The 15,200-nt window shown below is 53.5% G+C and overlaps 1 protein-coding gene and 1 long non-coding RNA gene across 4 annotated transcripts in view; one reads left to right on the forward strand and one right to left on the reverse strand.

Moving 5' to 3' along the window:
- Window positions 1–1,804: 1,804 nt before the first annotated feature.
- On the reverse strand, window positions 1,805–2,657 carry LOC143682228 (uncharacterized). Its single transcript, XR_013175039.1, has 3 exons — window positions 2,522–2,657; window positions 2,175–2,287; window positions 1,805–1,885 (listed from the first exon to the last, which is right to left on the reverse strand). It is a non-coding gene; the product is annotated as an uncharacterized LOC143682228 (long non-coding RNA).
- A 4,779-nt stretch (window positions 2,658–7,436) lies between these two features.
- Window positions 7,437–15,200, forward strand: part of SCARB1 (scavenger receptor class B member 1) — a 76,515-nt gene continuing 68,751 nt past the window's right edge. For all 3 annotated transcript variants that reach the window (XM_077159571.1, XM_077159569.1, XM_077159570.1), the window contains exon 1: window positions 7,437–7,565. In XM_077159571.1, the coding sequence (XP_077015686.1) occupies window positions 7,440–7,565 (126 nt within the window). In that variant the 5' untranslated portion in view covers window positions 7,437–7,439. The remainder of the gene's footprint in view (window positions 7,566–15,200) is intronic.

Consider the following 15,200-nt stretch of genomic DNA (forward strand, 5'->3'; position numbering starts at 1 on the left):
TGCCTTCCTGCGCAGTGGGGTCTTTGCTCCCAGGACTGTACCGCAACCCCAGTGCTGGGCAGGGAGTCAGGCCCCAGGGGTGGGCTTGCCTGCAGCGTGTGCAGACCCCCTTCAGAGGCTGTGGGGACCTCGGTCTCCCCCCCTTCTTATCTGCTGCCTCCCTAGCACTTGATCAAAGACCAACTCTGAAGCTTGCTTCCTATAGCTCAATTTCCCTCCATCTTCCGAGAGGCTTCTGGACGCTCTGGCCACCTCCTCTTCTAGCCTTCTGTCTGGCTCAGCCCTTTTAAGTCCTGCCCCAGGGCCCCTTGCACACCCCTCCCCTGTGTCACCCTCCACGCTAAGAGCCTGCGATGGCCTGGCCTGACAGCCATCAGCAAGTGCCCTTGCCTCTTGTATCTGCATTCCCATCTGTGAAATGGGGTGAGGATAATAGCGGGCATCAAGAGCACTTGGTAAAGTAACGCATCTAAAGAGGCTAAAATTGTGCCTGGCGTGTTGTAAGCACTCAATCAACGTTAGCTCATTCCTCTTATGTTGTGACACTCCAGGGTCCAACGAAATCCTAGGAGTTCTTTGAAACAGGAGAGGTGTGCTCAGGAAAAAGAGATTGGGGTACTTAAAGTTGGTCTCTCCACTCCCCTGCAGATCCTAAGAGCCTCGTCTGCTCCCTGGAGTGTTTGGTTTCATTAGTCCCCCAGGACCGTGTCCCCCCAAGCCTTGGCGTGCCTTCAGCCTCCTGTCCCACGTCCTCGGTCCCCTCCCAGGCCCCGCCAGCCCCCACCGGCCCCCGCCAGCCTGGCGCCTTGGTTTGCTTGCTCCATTTAACAAGCATCCTGTTCTGAGGGTGTCACAGGTGCCAACTCATTTGGTCCACATCACAGCCCTCGGATATAGGTATTAATAGTGCCATTTCACAGTTGGGGGGATTGAGGCACAACATCAGGTGACGTGCCCAAAGGACAGCAGGGATCTGAGCCTGGAAGGTCGGGCTGCTGCCTTTGTGTGGTTAACTGCCATACCCCCCTCCCCTCCCTGCTGTTCCCTGCCTCTCAGTGTCTCTTCCTCTGAATTACTTCCTCTTCTACCTTTAGGGAAGCCTGCATCCCACCCTCCCCAGAGTCAACTCCTGCATGCATTAGGGCATGGCAGGAAGTAGCTGGCACACTCAGAATACGAGAACCTGAAGACGGTTTAATGGACTATTTACAAAACTGCAGGGAAAACAAAGGAGACAGTGGAGCTGTTCCCATGGCTGGGACTCAGGCAGGAAGGAAGGGCGTGAGGACAGGGACCTGGAAGGGCAGGGGCTGCCTGGCCAGCAGTGGGCAAGGGGTACAGCCAGCCTGAGTGTCTCAGTGACCCATGGCTCTGTAACTTAAATCACCCCAAAACTTAGTCACCCCAAACACCTCCACTTCAGTATTGCTCAGAATTTTGCAGGGTGCTGGGACAGTTGGAGGGTCTCAGGGGGCGCTGCGCATGGCTGTGGGCTCAGGGCTCCGTGCGTGGCTGTGGGCTGAGAGCTTGGTCTTCCCGGGACTTCTCCACGTGGCTGCTTGGGCTGCCTCTTGGCCTGGCGGCTGAGCTCAAGCGGGAGATGTCCAAGAAGGAAGAGCAGAGTGGCCCATCTCTGAAGACCCACCTTCGGAGGTCATGCAGGGCCACCCCTGTGACCTTCTAGTGGCAGAAGCAGGCACATGGTCACCCCAGATTCCAGGGGAGGGGAGACCCCAGGTTAGGCATGGCTAAGGAGCTGTCGCCAACACTTTTCTTCTGCATGGAAGAAGGAACAGCTCATCTTCCCTTCTCTTACCTTCCTTGGATTCTCCCGCTGGCCAAATCCAACTAGAAACCAGAGGTGTGGGAGCCGGAGGGCCCCTTCCTGGAAAAAGGGGGGTGGGAGAAGCAGAGAATGATTCTTGGGGAGATAGCCTGGCCTAGCACCTCCTGCTGTCAAGCTCTTCTAGAACTCTCTATTTTCCCTCCACTGTACACGTTGTAATTGCAGACTTCCGTGATTGCTTTTCGTCTTTTCTCTAGACTGTGAGCCCCAAGAGGGGTGGGACAACGTCTGCTTTGCCCACCGTTGCATCCCCAGCCCAGCACCTGACACGGGGCAGATGCTCAATAAATATCAGTGAACTGGAGGACTCCTTCCCGATACAACCCACCTGGATTTCTTCTCCTCTTCAAGTGCGAGCCGTCCGCCAGAGTAGATTTCGAATCCATCCAATTCCTCTGGCTCTCCCTGAGTCATGGCGGTATAACCTTGGCACCAGGACAACTGGGAATTGGGTTGAATTAGACATTAATTCAACCACCCTCTGGGCTTACCAGATAGGCTGGGGTCAGGCCAGTCCTTAGCTTAAAGCTACCCAATGGCCTTCGGGAACCCCTGGAATCAAATCCAAACTCCCAAGCATGACTTCCTCGGGCCCACGGAAGCTGCCCCCACTCCCTTCCCTGTCCTAGCACCCCACCCCCCACCCCGTTCCCCTTGACCCAGCATTGCATTTACTTTCCCTGGGTTCTTCTGACATGCCAAGCTATGCCCATGCTGTTTCTACCCAGGCACGCCCACAGGTGTGTCCCAGCACCCCATACAGCACCGGCACATAGTAGGTGCTCAATCAACACTGGTAAATGAACAGAACAGCAAATGTGAGCTCTGGTTCCTTTCCCACGGAACAGCTGATCTAGGGAACAGATGGGCAAAAATGCTCAAGTTTCCTCTGGCCTCTGAGTCCCCCCTCTCAACCCTCTCTTCCCTTTTCTCCACTTTCTTCCTCTTTTTACTTTCTCTGCTTTTCCCTGTTCCCCAGCAGGGTGACTCATGGTTCCTGTTTGGGCTCTGGAGCTAGCTGACCTTGGTTCAGGTCCTTGCTCTCTATGCCTTGCCATCAACCACCTCCGTTAGCTTGCGTGCGATGCATCTCAGTTGCTCCTGGCAGGAATGATAATTCTGACCTCCGGGCTGGGTGCCTGCACGTGGAGATGGGCCCATCTAACATCTGTCCAGCATTTTACCCCACGCCAGTCTCCTGACTAAGTGTGGAACTCACTTAATTCTCATGATGACCCCATGAGGTAGGCAGCCTTCATATCATCTCCATTCCACAGAGAAGAAAGCCGAGGTACAGAGAGGTTAAGCAACTTGCCCAAGGCCACACAGCTGGGCAGCTGCGGAGCCAGCTTCTAAATCCGGGGGCTCTGGTTGCTGTGGTTCATGCAATCAACAGTGCATATTGATTGAGGGCCTACTGTGTGCTGGGAACTGCTCTAGGACCTGGGGATACAGCAATGAGCAAAATAGACAGTGATTCCTGAGCTCCTGGAGCTTGTATTGTTCTAGAGAGGAAGGGAGCGAATAAACAAGTAAATGAATCATGCAGTGTTGGATGGCGGCAAGAATTTGGGGAAAATAAAGCAGGGAAGGAGGCAGGGGGCCAGGGTGGGGCTTGTCATTTTAAAAGGGTGGACAGGAAGGAAGGCCTTGCTGAGATAAGGACATTGGAATGGGGAGTTGGAGGCAGAAAGGGAGAACCACGTGAAGTGTAGGAGCAGAGGGGAGGCCTAAGAAGGGAGGGGAAAGCGGCTTTGCGGCCGTGGAGAGGGACTTTGACTTGTTCTCCCAGGGAGGTGGGAGCCAAGGAGGTTGTTTTGTTTTTGTTGTTGTTTTTTAAAAGCAGCTTAACTGAGATATAATTCTCCTGTTCCACATTTCACCCACTTAAAGTGGACAATTTGGCAGCTTTTAGGACACTTCATCAGGCCCATTAGCAGTTACTCCCCATTCCCTCTGCTGTCCCTCCCAGCTCCTGGCAACCCCTCATTGCAGATTTGCCTATTCTGGACATTTTAAATAAATGGAATCATACAATAAGTGGTCCCTAGTGCCTGGTTTATTCACGTAGCATGCTTTCAAGGGTCAGCCACGTGGACAGTATCGGTGGCGTGGCTAAAACCCACTCTGACATCCCTTCATCCGTTGATGGGTGCTTGGCTGCTGGACCTCTCGTGGCCAGGTGTCTGCGTGGACACATGGTCTCGTTTCTCTCCGATGGACACCAGGAGGGGTAGAGCCCGGCCGTGGGGTGCCTTGAGGTTGAGCCTTTTGGGGACCTACTAGACTGTTTCCCACAGGAGGCACCCTGGTTTACATTTCCACCCCCAGGACCCCAGGGTCCCCATGCCTCCACGCCTTCGCCGGCCCTCAGGATGGCCTGTCCTTTTGGTCAGGGGAGGGCTGGGGGGCGGCGGAGGGTTTGCGTAGGATCCCTCTGACACCCGCGTTGATAATATTTGGTTTATCATCAATAACCTTTCATTTGGCCCTGCTTTGCCTTGCCTCATTCCGGCAAGACCTCCCTCTGAAAAGTGACCTCATCCTTCTCTTGCCCCCGCCAAGGCTGCCCTGCTTGCCACCGGAAGTGACTCTTCCTCAGCGAGGCCACGCTTGGCCCTCAAGTCCAGCGTCCTGTCATCTCTGCCCTTCTCTCTTGTCGAGAGGCTGTGGCTGGCGCGAGGACGCTCTGGCCAAGGCCTTGGGGCTCTCTTGGGTAAATACCACGTACTTTTGGACCTTGAAGATTTGGTAATAAATAAAAGCTAGATTGGGTGAGGGTCAGGGGAACTTGGGCCTTGCACTGGGTGGGGGCTGGGGGTGGGGTCAAGGAAGGGGAGACATGCCAGGCCAGGGCCGGCCAGCAGTTTAGTTAATTGGTTAATGGTCCAAACACCATAAAGGTCAATTAAAATAAACCAGTCCCCATAGCTAAAGGCTGGTGAAGGAATTCAGTTAAAAGATAGTGATCAATTGATTAATATTAACAGATTCATTGATTAATGAATTGACTAGCTAACTGATTATTTATTGAGAACCTACTATGTGCTAGGCATTGTTTCAGGTGCTGGAACATATACCAATGTTGGAATATCAAGGGATATACCAATCAGCAAAAACAGTCCAGCTTTACGCTCTCTTGTATGTAAGGGGGGGAGGGGGTAGTGGACAGACATGTATACAGATAAATGAATAAGATGATTTCAGACAAAAAGAGTAGTGGGTTGGGGGCACCTGTTTTCTGAGGAGGGGCTGTGAGCTGAGATCTGAAGGAGAAGGAACCAGCCATACAGGAACTGGGGAAGAGTGTTCCAGGCAAAGGGAATGGCAAGTGCAAAGACCCTTAGGTGGGAAAAAGTTGGGGATTGTTCAAAGAACAGAAAGAAGACCTGGGAAGCTGGAAGCAGAGTGAACAAGGGGGAGAGGGGCAGCAGCTGGGGCAGGGAGGTGGGCAGGAGCCAGCTCATGTAATGCCTCTCCCCTTCCACGATCACTAGTACCTAATAGTGCCTACATTAGGTTCTAAGTGTTCTAACTCGTTTAATCCTCACAACAACCCTTGGAGAGAGGTTCATATTATCTCCATTTTAGAGATGAGGACATTGATGTTCAGAGTGGACCAGGTCACTTGCTCAGGAGTGGAAGCCACCAGAGTATGGATTTCTCTGACACCACTGCCTTGCCCCAAGCACTTGATCTAGATCAGATATTGGGGCCACACCCGGGGACACTGGACAGTCTCAAGTCTCCCGAGGCCAAACAGTGCTAGGCAGGGCAGTCTGGCCACGCATAGTAGGTGCTCAATAAATAGGGATTCAGGTCACAACCTGTAGCTTAAAGATGGGTGTGGCAGAATGTCACTTCCTGTGAGGGTTGAATAAGTTTTAAAAGGCATTATTCTCACCCCTCAAGGATTGGCCTGGCTTTCCCAGGTCTTGGGGACAAAGCCAGGACACCCAAATTCTGGTTCCTGCCCTGCCCTCTCGTTCCTGTGGGACCGGGGATATGCCCCTTGCCCTCTCAGGAGCTCCATCTAGAAAATGAGAACATTGGCCTACTTCATGGACTGAAAACTAAACCCAGATGTCGAGGGTAGGGGCGGCATTGGGGAGTGGGCACTGGGGGCCGTGGAGGACTGCAGGTGGGCCATTGCCCATGGGAGCCAGCTGCCTCTTAGTGCCAGCGCCTGGTTCTATCCCCTGCCAAGTTTTCTTGGAGTACTTGTTAACCGCAATTATCCCATTGTTGATTTGCTGGCTTGTTCCTCATGTCTTCCTCTTCATCAGAGGGCAGGGATTTTGTTTACCCCTTTGTGCCTCAGTTTCTATATTTGTCAAACAGAGCTATTGTGTGGAAATCATTTAGCCCCGCAACTACGGGACTCCCCAGTCATTCATTATAAAATATTTCCTGAAGAGAATACTTCCTGGCAAGGGACCTCGTAGGGGGCATTCTCGTTGGGGGACTTGGCAACGGAATGTCAAGGTGCAGATGGGTATGTGATGTGACAGGCGGTGCTCAGTGATAAGGGTGGGCGTGCATGGGGAGCATGGGGGACGCTGTGGGGCTGGGGAAGGCCTTTCTGATAAGGGGACACCAGAGCGGGGACCAGAAGTCACAACCAGGCAGATATCTAGGGAAACGGAATTCCAAGTCGCGGGTGCACAAAGGGCCTGTTCCCGGGGAGCTGCTGCTAGGCCTGCTCCAGGGAGGGGGGCTGGAGTCCTGTGTGTGTGTGGGCAGGGGGGGCAGTGGGGGCAGATACGGTCGGAGGGGTCGGGAGCTGTAGACCATTGTAAGGGCTTTGGCTACCCTGAGTGGGCTGGGAAAGGCCTACTGATCGCGAGCAGTGAGGACGGTCGGTCGTGATAGAAGAGGGGAGGAAAAGGGACAGGGGGGAAAAGAGGGGACAGAGGAGAAAGGGAAATCGGAGGGAAGGAGGGTTGGAAGAGGAGGGGAAAAGATGGGAGGAGGGAGGTGAAGGAGGAGAGCAGGCGGAGGAGGAGGAAGGTAAAAGGAAAAGAGGGGGTAGGCGAGAAAGAGAGAGGAGGAGGGGCAGCGGGGCCAGGCCCAGTCCCGATCCAGGCGCAGAAAAGGAAGCCAGGGTGCGAGGCCAGAAGGCCAGGGACAGCCTGGAGGGGCGTGTCCCGGCGGCGGCGGCCCCGCCCCCCGCCCCTCGCCAGGGCCCCGGCCCGTCCGACCCGCGCCCCGCCCCCTCTCGCGGCGCCCCGCCCCCGGCCCGTCCGACCCGCGCCCCGCCCCCTCCCGCGGCGCCCCGCCCCCGGCCCGTCCGACCCGCGCCCCGCCCCCTCCCGCGGCGCCCCGCCCCCGGCCCGTCCGATCCGCGCCCCGCCCCCGCCGGCTGGCGCGCGCCCGAATCCCGATGCCCAGGGCGTCTCGGGGGCGGCGCGGCCGCGCAGGCGATGGCGCATAAAACCGCTGGTCGCCCGTCGGGCCGCTCGTCCGTGCGCTGCCGCGCCGCTGCTGCCCGTGTCCCCGGAGTCGCCGCCGCCGCCTCCGTCGCCGTCGTCGACCCCCCGCGTCCCGGCCGCGGAGCCCCGCGAGCGCCGGACGGGCGCCGGGGCGCGCAGACATGGGCAGCCGCGCCAGAGCGCGCCGGGTGGTCGCGGCGCTGGGCCTCCTCGGGCTGCTGTGCGCGGTGCTGGGCGCCGTCATGATCGTGCTGGTGCCCACGGTCATCAGGCAGCAGATCCTCAAGGTGGGTGAGGGGCGCGGCCCCGGGCTGCGTGCGCTCGGGGCCCGCCGGGGCCTGGCTGAGGCAGCGAGAGGCCACCGGGGCCTGACACTGGGCCGGCGCTCTGAGGCGGGGACTGGGGCCCAGGACGGGCCACTTGCCGCGCGCTGCTGCCCCGAGGAGCGCAGCGGCCAGTTTGCGAGGCTCCTTCCTCCTGCAGCCTGCGGTCTGGTAAAATTAGAGCTGCAGTTTGCCTGTTTCCTGTGGGTCCTGGGAGGCCCGAACTCGCCGTCCCGGTGGTGCTTCTGTGAGGCCCCCTGGCATGCGGGCACGGCCTCAGCTGGGCGGAATCTCCCCATAAAATTCCCTTCTCCGAGGGCCGTCCTCCCCCACACAGGCTTCTTGGCGTAGGTGTGGATTGCTAAGCTGCTTTTCTCCCCAGTCTCACTCAGAGGTAAGCCGGAGCTGAAAGCAGGGTGCCAGGGTCCTTTCAGCGCCTTCCCCCCCCCCCCCCCCCCCCCGCCCACGTCTGAGGTCTTTCTTCTCTTCCTGACTTTACACGTTTGCCCTTTTAACCCCCCAGGGGGACAAATGAAAGGTGTCAGCTGGCCTTCAGGCCAGGGGCAGCTGGGCAGTCGATTGCGGTGAACCTGGAGGCAACTGAGGGCCTGCAGGTTGCAAAGTTATCACCCTTCAGCTTTGAAGCCGGTGAGCCATGCAGGGTGCTAGAGGGGAAACAGGCTTGCCTTTGCGCAAAATCTTATTATAACCAACCTGACATAGAGCTGGGATGGGGCCATGAACTTGTCACACTCATTCATTTCTCTTTGTCCTGTAGATTTGCTTCTTTAAACTTGAGAGTTTCTTAAGAATAGGGACTTGTCCGTATTTCCTGACCTTTCTCTCCTGCCCAGCACAGGGCTTGCGGAAATGAATGAGTGAATGACTGAGTGAACGAGTGAAGGAAGAGACTGCTTAGTCCCGACTTCTTGGGCCCTGGCTGGCTGTAAAGCTGTGGGCAATGTTTGGCTTTTCTCAAGGTCTCTGGGTGACCAGTTGTCTGGAGTCTTCTTGACTATTCCTAGACTTTTGGTTTTTCACATTTTGTCCTGCTAAGTCCTGTAATCTGACTGCAAGGAGGTCCTGGTTGAGGGCGACAGCCCATCCCTGTGGCAGAGAAGCATGCGTTGGGGGATCCCCGGAGCGGCAGACCTGCTATTTCTCTCCTGGGAAGGATACGGCATGTTTCTCTGTTCTGCTTTTCACTGTCAATTGGGGCTGCTTGATCTCAATGAAAGTCTTTTGATAACGCCTGCCGATTTTGTGGTTTCTGTAGTGCTGCAGACCTCCCAGGGTGCACATGGTGAGCAGGCTGGCTCTCTCACCGCACGTGGAGAAGCTGTCACTCAGCTGGTATAAGCAGGACCAGCTGTGACCCTGTGCAAAGAACGACCTGCCCCTTTGGGGAGTGTGGGAGGGGATAGGATTTGCACTAGATGAAGAATCCTGTCGGCCCGGTAATTCTTGGGTTATTTCAGTGTGTTGATGAGGTGAAGGATTTCGGTGGTGTTTGTGTGTCTGTATGTGTGTATACATGCGTGTGCACGTGTGCATATGTGTGCCCCCTGATTTCCCACTCCATGGGCTTCCAAAGGAAAACCACGTGGTCCTCCATTGCCCTGGAGCGAGGCTCTCTAGGTTTAAAGTTGAACGAGAGCCTCCTAGCATCCTTTGTTAATATCTCATATGTGGTAGGTTTGGGGCCCGGTGGCAGGAAAACAGGAAGACAGCCCTGCCCAAACCCATAATTTCTTCAGCAACTCCGACTGGATCCCAGGCCAAGTGCTTTCCTGAGGAAGAATTCCGCCTGTGTCCAGGGGACGGAGCTGGTGGGACTCTACTATACGAAAGGAGGGTAGAACCGCCTGTTGGTGTTTACTTTGGCTGCATGCTGCTATGTGCAGTGTGAATGGGAGGCCTTGTGCTTTTATTTTCATTTTTGAATGCTTTTTTGTTCACCGGAAAGGTCCATATATGAAATACACGAATATTGGCTTGTTAAAAAAATTAAAAAGAGAGAAAAAGAGAATGTCCCCTCCCCCCCATTTTATTTCCTTCCTTGGATGTCAACCACCATTGATGTGTATCTTTCTAGACCTTTTAAAATACATCATAAGACATATGTGTGAATGTATTAATATGCATTTTTAAACAGCCATTGAAAGTATACTATATATAAGTATCCTGCTGCTTGTTTCTCAATTCAGTGTTAAAGCTTGAGTGATTTTTCCATGTTAGGGCATATAAATCTATATTTTTTCTCCTCACAGCTGCATAGTTTTCGTTGAAATGGATGTACCCTTATTTATTTAGCTGATTCTCATCACCAACAATTGTGCAGTGAATGTCTTGATACTTGCCTCATTGTTGTGCATGTGTGACTACTTCTATAGGGCAGATTTCTAGAAGTGAAACCTCAGGACCAGAAGATCTGCTAGGTTTGAATTTGGATAGAGACCGCCAAATCGCCCATCTGAAATGCTCTGCTATTTATACCTCCACTAACGGCATATGAAAATGCCCATTTCCCCCACATCTTGGCCATCACTGCAGATTGCTGATTTATTATGATCCTTTTTTAATTAATCTGATGGGTTTGATTTACATTTCTCGGGGTGCTGACGAGGTTGAGGAGGATATGATACATTTTGAAACCTGTATCCTTTCTGGGAGACGAGGGTTCCAGGCTGGGCTGAGCCGTTGGCTCGCTTGAGACAGTTGTCATACCTCTCTGAGCTGTGGTTTCTTTCTTCAGTTCTAAAACAGGTACCAGATCTGGTTACCTCCTGTGAGATGAGCAAGTACAAAGAGGTTCCCCATGTGTGGAAATGCCTCAGGTCTGCTTTGGTTCTCCCTCGGTTTTCCTTTGAACCTGACAACACTGGCACCGAATGGGCCCAGGCAGTGGTGTTTTCCAGATAGGGAAACTGAGGCACAGCAAAAGTCAGCCACTCACCCAGGTTCATGCAGTCTGTGGCGGTACTAGGCATGAATCCCAGTCGCTGAATTTTGGACAAGACTTCCTCGCACAAAGCACAGCTCAAAAATGACAACTTCAGGGGACGCTGGTGTCAACTAAGTGGGTTTCCTAGCATCTTATGTGATGCTCCCACTTAATGTCCTCCTGGACCTTTTGAGTTTGCTGCTAAAGTTGTTCTCTGCATTTTTCAGGTGACTCCGTCAAGGTGCAGGGAAGCAGAGAAAATGCTGCAGTAGGAAGTGCCTCTGGAACTGGCATTCTTATCCTCTGAGAATATAATATAGCCTATGGAACTAGGAAGCATAAGGGCACCTGGTGTCTGCTTGTCATGCACGCGCGTGTGTTTTCAGGCATGCATGTGTTTTCAGGCTTTTGCTCTGAACCCCGTGGAGGCTTCTCCTTCCTTGTCCTTGTTTCAGGTTAGGCCAGGGGAGGTGTAGGTTAAAGCTGGTTGCTGAACATTTTCGGGGTTCGTGCCTTCTTCTCAGGCATCAACATGTGTGTCTGCAGGCCTAGGAGAACCTTGGAGGGCTTTCTGTTTGAGTATCAGACACTCTAAATTGATTTCGTGACCTACTGGAGGTGGGGGGTCTGGGATTTGACAAACATTGCCCGAGAAGGAGCTTAGAAGGAGTCCTTGAGGTGGCCCTGGCAGCATTGCCTGTGATAAGTGGATGATGGAACAAACCTAAGTACCCATCAAAGGGGGACTAAGAAATAAAATGGGAGTGCCTCATCTGACTGATTTCTAGACAAACGTTAGAAAGAAAGAACTAGATATATATGTTGTAGGACTGATAGGTTGCAAAAACACGCTGCTGATTGTAAAAAGCTATAGTGCTACTTATTTAAACCAAACAGACAAACCAGAAAACTATATAGATATTTTCAGTGGTTTAATATTAGTGTATATAAGAGTATAGAAAAAAGTGTGGAAGGATGCACACTAGACTGACAAGAATGGTTCGTCTGAAAGGAGAGGACAGGGCACTGGCTTTGTGGCTAGAAGAGAGGCTTAACATTATTTCTGTAATGCTCCTATTCTTTTTTTTTTTTTTAGCCAAGAGTATGGATTCATATATTACATGTGTATCATTTTCCTGGGCTGCAGTACCAAAGCACCACAAACTAGGTGACTTAAAGCCACAGAAATTTATTCTCTTTCTGAATCAAGATCACAAATCTGAACCAAGTTGTGGGTAGTGTTAGGTCGGGGGAACAGGGCAGGTTACCATGACTCGAGCTGTGTAAAATGTGCTGCCCCTTCTAGACGTCATCTAACCCCCTTGCTTAAAAGCCGCCGGCACTGGGACCCAGCGGCGAGCTGGCAACTCCCTACCTGGAATTCTGTGAGCTCTGCCCGGGAGTGCAGGAATAAACTCGTTCACTCTAAGGTTTTTTGGTCTTCCCCTTCTCTCTTTCGCCTCCTAAACCTTACAGGTAGGGCTATGCCCCCTCTGAAGGCTTTAGGAATGGCTCCTTCCTGGCCCCTTCCAGCTCTGGTGGCCGCCAGCCGCCAGCCACCTTGGTGCTCTGTGGCCTGTAGCTGCATCCCCCCCCCCCCCCCCGCCCCGTCTCTGCCTCCATCTTCATGTGGCCTTCTCCCCGGTGTGACTGCCTCCTCTTCTCAAAAGGACCTGGTCATTGGATTTAGGGCCTACCCTCAGCCATCATCTTAACTCGATTACATCTGCAAGGACCCTATTTTCAAATAAGGTCGCCTTGGCAGGTGTCAGGGGTTAAGACTTCAACATGTCTTTTTGGGGTATACAATTCAACCCACTACTATGTGGTAAGTAAAAATTAGTAAGGGAAAGGCACACGGTGTTCCCCAGAGAACCACCTGACGAATTGGACACACAGATGAGGCTGGCTCACAGCCTGGCATTGGGGTGTTTGGAGAGGGCTTGGGGAAGAAGCAAAGAAACTCATTTCTGCTCCTTCCTCCCGCGGATGGGACTGGGTGAGAGGCGTTCAGTCCACATGAGCCCAGGTGTGAGATCGTGAGCTTCCCAGTGAGCTTTGTGTGTGCAAGGCAGGGCACGAGCACCTCTGGCAGGTTCTATCGTTTAGTCCGAGGAAGGTGATGTGACTGTCCCATTGTCATTGCTGACAGCTGAGGAAGCAGAAGTGGCCCTGCTGGTGAGTGTGTGTGTAGCTGGTGCAGAGCCCGGCCGCATGGCGATGCGTGCACTTGGACGTGAGGCCTAGAGCTGAGCCTGGCATGCCGTGGCCCTCAAGCACTTGAATGAAGAACAGAGGCCTGGTCCAGTCCCTTGAAGTTTCCGTGGGCCTCTGGTCTACCAGGGGAAGGCCCACCCATGCACAGTGGCCGAGGCGCCCCCTGCCGTGTGGCCGCAGGGGATGGAGCTTATCTCCTGGCTGCTGTGCACCACTATGGGTTCAGGCGGGCCTCCTCCCATGTCCGGGATGGAAGCCGAGTCCTCCCTGAGATCTTTAACTTGGTGTTCTAGTTGGAATCAACCTCAGGGGCTTTCTCCACTAGTTTTTCCAGCTTCTGATGGTCTCCCACCTGCGTTCCCCATCTTGATTAATGGTGCCTCCATTTTTCGACCCTTGGACCAGCCTTGTCTGCACACTACCTGTTTAGCCAGCATGTCTTACGGGCTCTTCTTTCACAACCTAACCTGAATCTGCCCCCCTCTCAACATCTGCACCGCTGCACACGCAACATCTCCTGCTTGGACTATTGCAGTGGCCTCTTCCCAGCTTTCCCGCACCTGTGTGGCCCCCTGCAGTCTGCTCTCTAGTGAACATCGAGAGGGACCCTGTGGAAACACTAGTCAGGTCATGGTCCCCCCTGCCCCAAACCTTTTGGGGTTCCCCCTCTTGCTTCAAGTGGATGCCAAAGACCTTTCAGTGGGCCAAAGCCCTCCACAAGCTGGTCCTCGTTCCCTTCTCTCCTCACCGCCCCCGCTCACCAGGCTTGGCCCCATGTCAGGGTCTCTGGCCTGGAAGACTGGCCCCCCTTCCCCTGTGCTGCCCCCACCCTGTTACGTGTTTTTCTCTGCATTCTCTTTCTCCTTCATGAGATGAAGTCCATCAGGGGAGGGGCTTTATTTGTCGTGGTCACTATGGTATCTCCGAAGATGGGGACAATGCCAGCTTCTGGCAGACCCCTGAATGCTAGTGGGATGGTGGAATGAACTGGGTGGTAAGTGCTGTGAGATAGGGTTGTTTCTTTACCCTCTCCTGCCTCCCCTGGCCCCACCCTGAGCCTCAGACTCTATTCACCCCCTCCTCCCTCAACCATAGCTGCATAATGAGCCCAGGAGCAGCGAGGCCTCATTCCCAAATTATTTTGTGTCCTTTGGCAAGCCTTTGCTTGCCAGTCAAAAGGTGGGAGTTGATGATAGCTAGCAGTTAGAGGGCACTTATTATGCATCGGACACTGCTTTGTTTTATATGTATTAACTTATCTAAATAGCTCTGTTTATGTTTTTTTTTTTTTTAAACTGAGGAAAATGGGAGCACAGAGATGTTAAGTGGCTCGCTCTAGGTCACACAGCTCAGAAGTGATGGCCATGCCAGGCTGCCCTCTCCTCGGTGGCCTTCCTGCTCTCCCTGTTTCTGAGCATCCCTACCTGATCTTGGGAGGCAGGGCAGGGACCCTTCCCCAGTTCTCTTCTTGGGCTGTCCTTTGTTTTTCCCTGTACCTTCAGTGGCCAGCAGGGATGCTCCCAGGCCTTTTTCCTTGTACTCACGGCCTAATCGCAGGTGCAGAGTTCCTCCTGACATCTGCTTTTCCAGGGGCAAATTTGATAGATCCAGGGTGTGTTCTGAGATCACAGAGGCCAAGGGAAGCTCGAGAAAGCCTCATGGTTGAATCCTCCAAGACAGTCTACTTGCTGACACCCTGGCCATTTCTTCCAGAAGCCCCGAGTCTATAGGACAAAGCTACGGTAGCATCAGTGGATGGGGGTGGGGGTGGGAGTGGGGGCCTCTCTTCTCCGCCTGTCGTGAAGTTCTGATTCTATTTTCCTTTTCTTCCTCTTTCCTGTGCTCTAACTTCTTATCCCTGCTGCCACATTGGAGGCTCACTTCACCTACTCCACGGGTGACAGCTGAAAAACACAGGTCTATTTTTAGTTTAGTTCTGGAGGCTCGTTTATTTTTGTTTCCCTCTTTGCTCTTGGTGGGTTTGCTTCTCTCTGGCTTCATGTACTTGCAGCTGTTTGTGTGCCTGCACATAATTTGTCCCCACTTCCATTCGGCTTTCCCAGGTCACGCACACTGTGGGACTGTGTTCCTTGGCCCCGCTCCATGGAGTGCTCCCCGACCCTTCCAGGAATGATGGCTTCTTCCTGTGCTTCCGCTTGGGAGATCAGGCATGGATAAGCTAGAACACGATTAAGCAGAAATGTGTAGCCAGTTACCTGGAATTCCTATGGTCTGATCTCCGGTTTCTAACCAGCTGACAAAGAAGTGAGCCCGTAATGAGAACTTGCTAAATACAGGTTGTTTTTTTTTCTTGGACACGTCCAGGTCTCCCTGGAGATTTGCCCCAAGCATCAGTCTCTGCTCACACTGTGAGTCTCTTGACCCATCAGTGCCCAGAAGGGAGACCTCCTGTCTTTGGTCAGCAAAAGACAGGACCC

This window comes from Tamandua tetradactyla, chromosome 5 (genome assembly GCF_023851605.1).
Source record: "Tamandua tetradactyla isolate mTamTet1 chromosome 5, mTamTet1.pri, whole genome shotgun sequence".
NCBI lineage: Eukaryota > Metazoa > Chordata > Mammalia > Pilosa > Myrmecophagidae > Tamandua > Tamandua tetradactyla.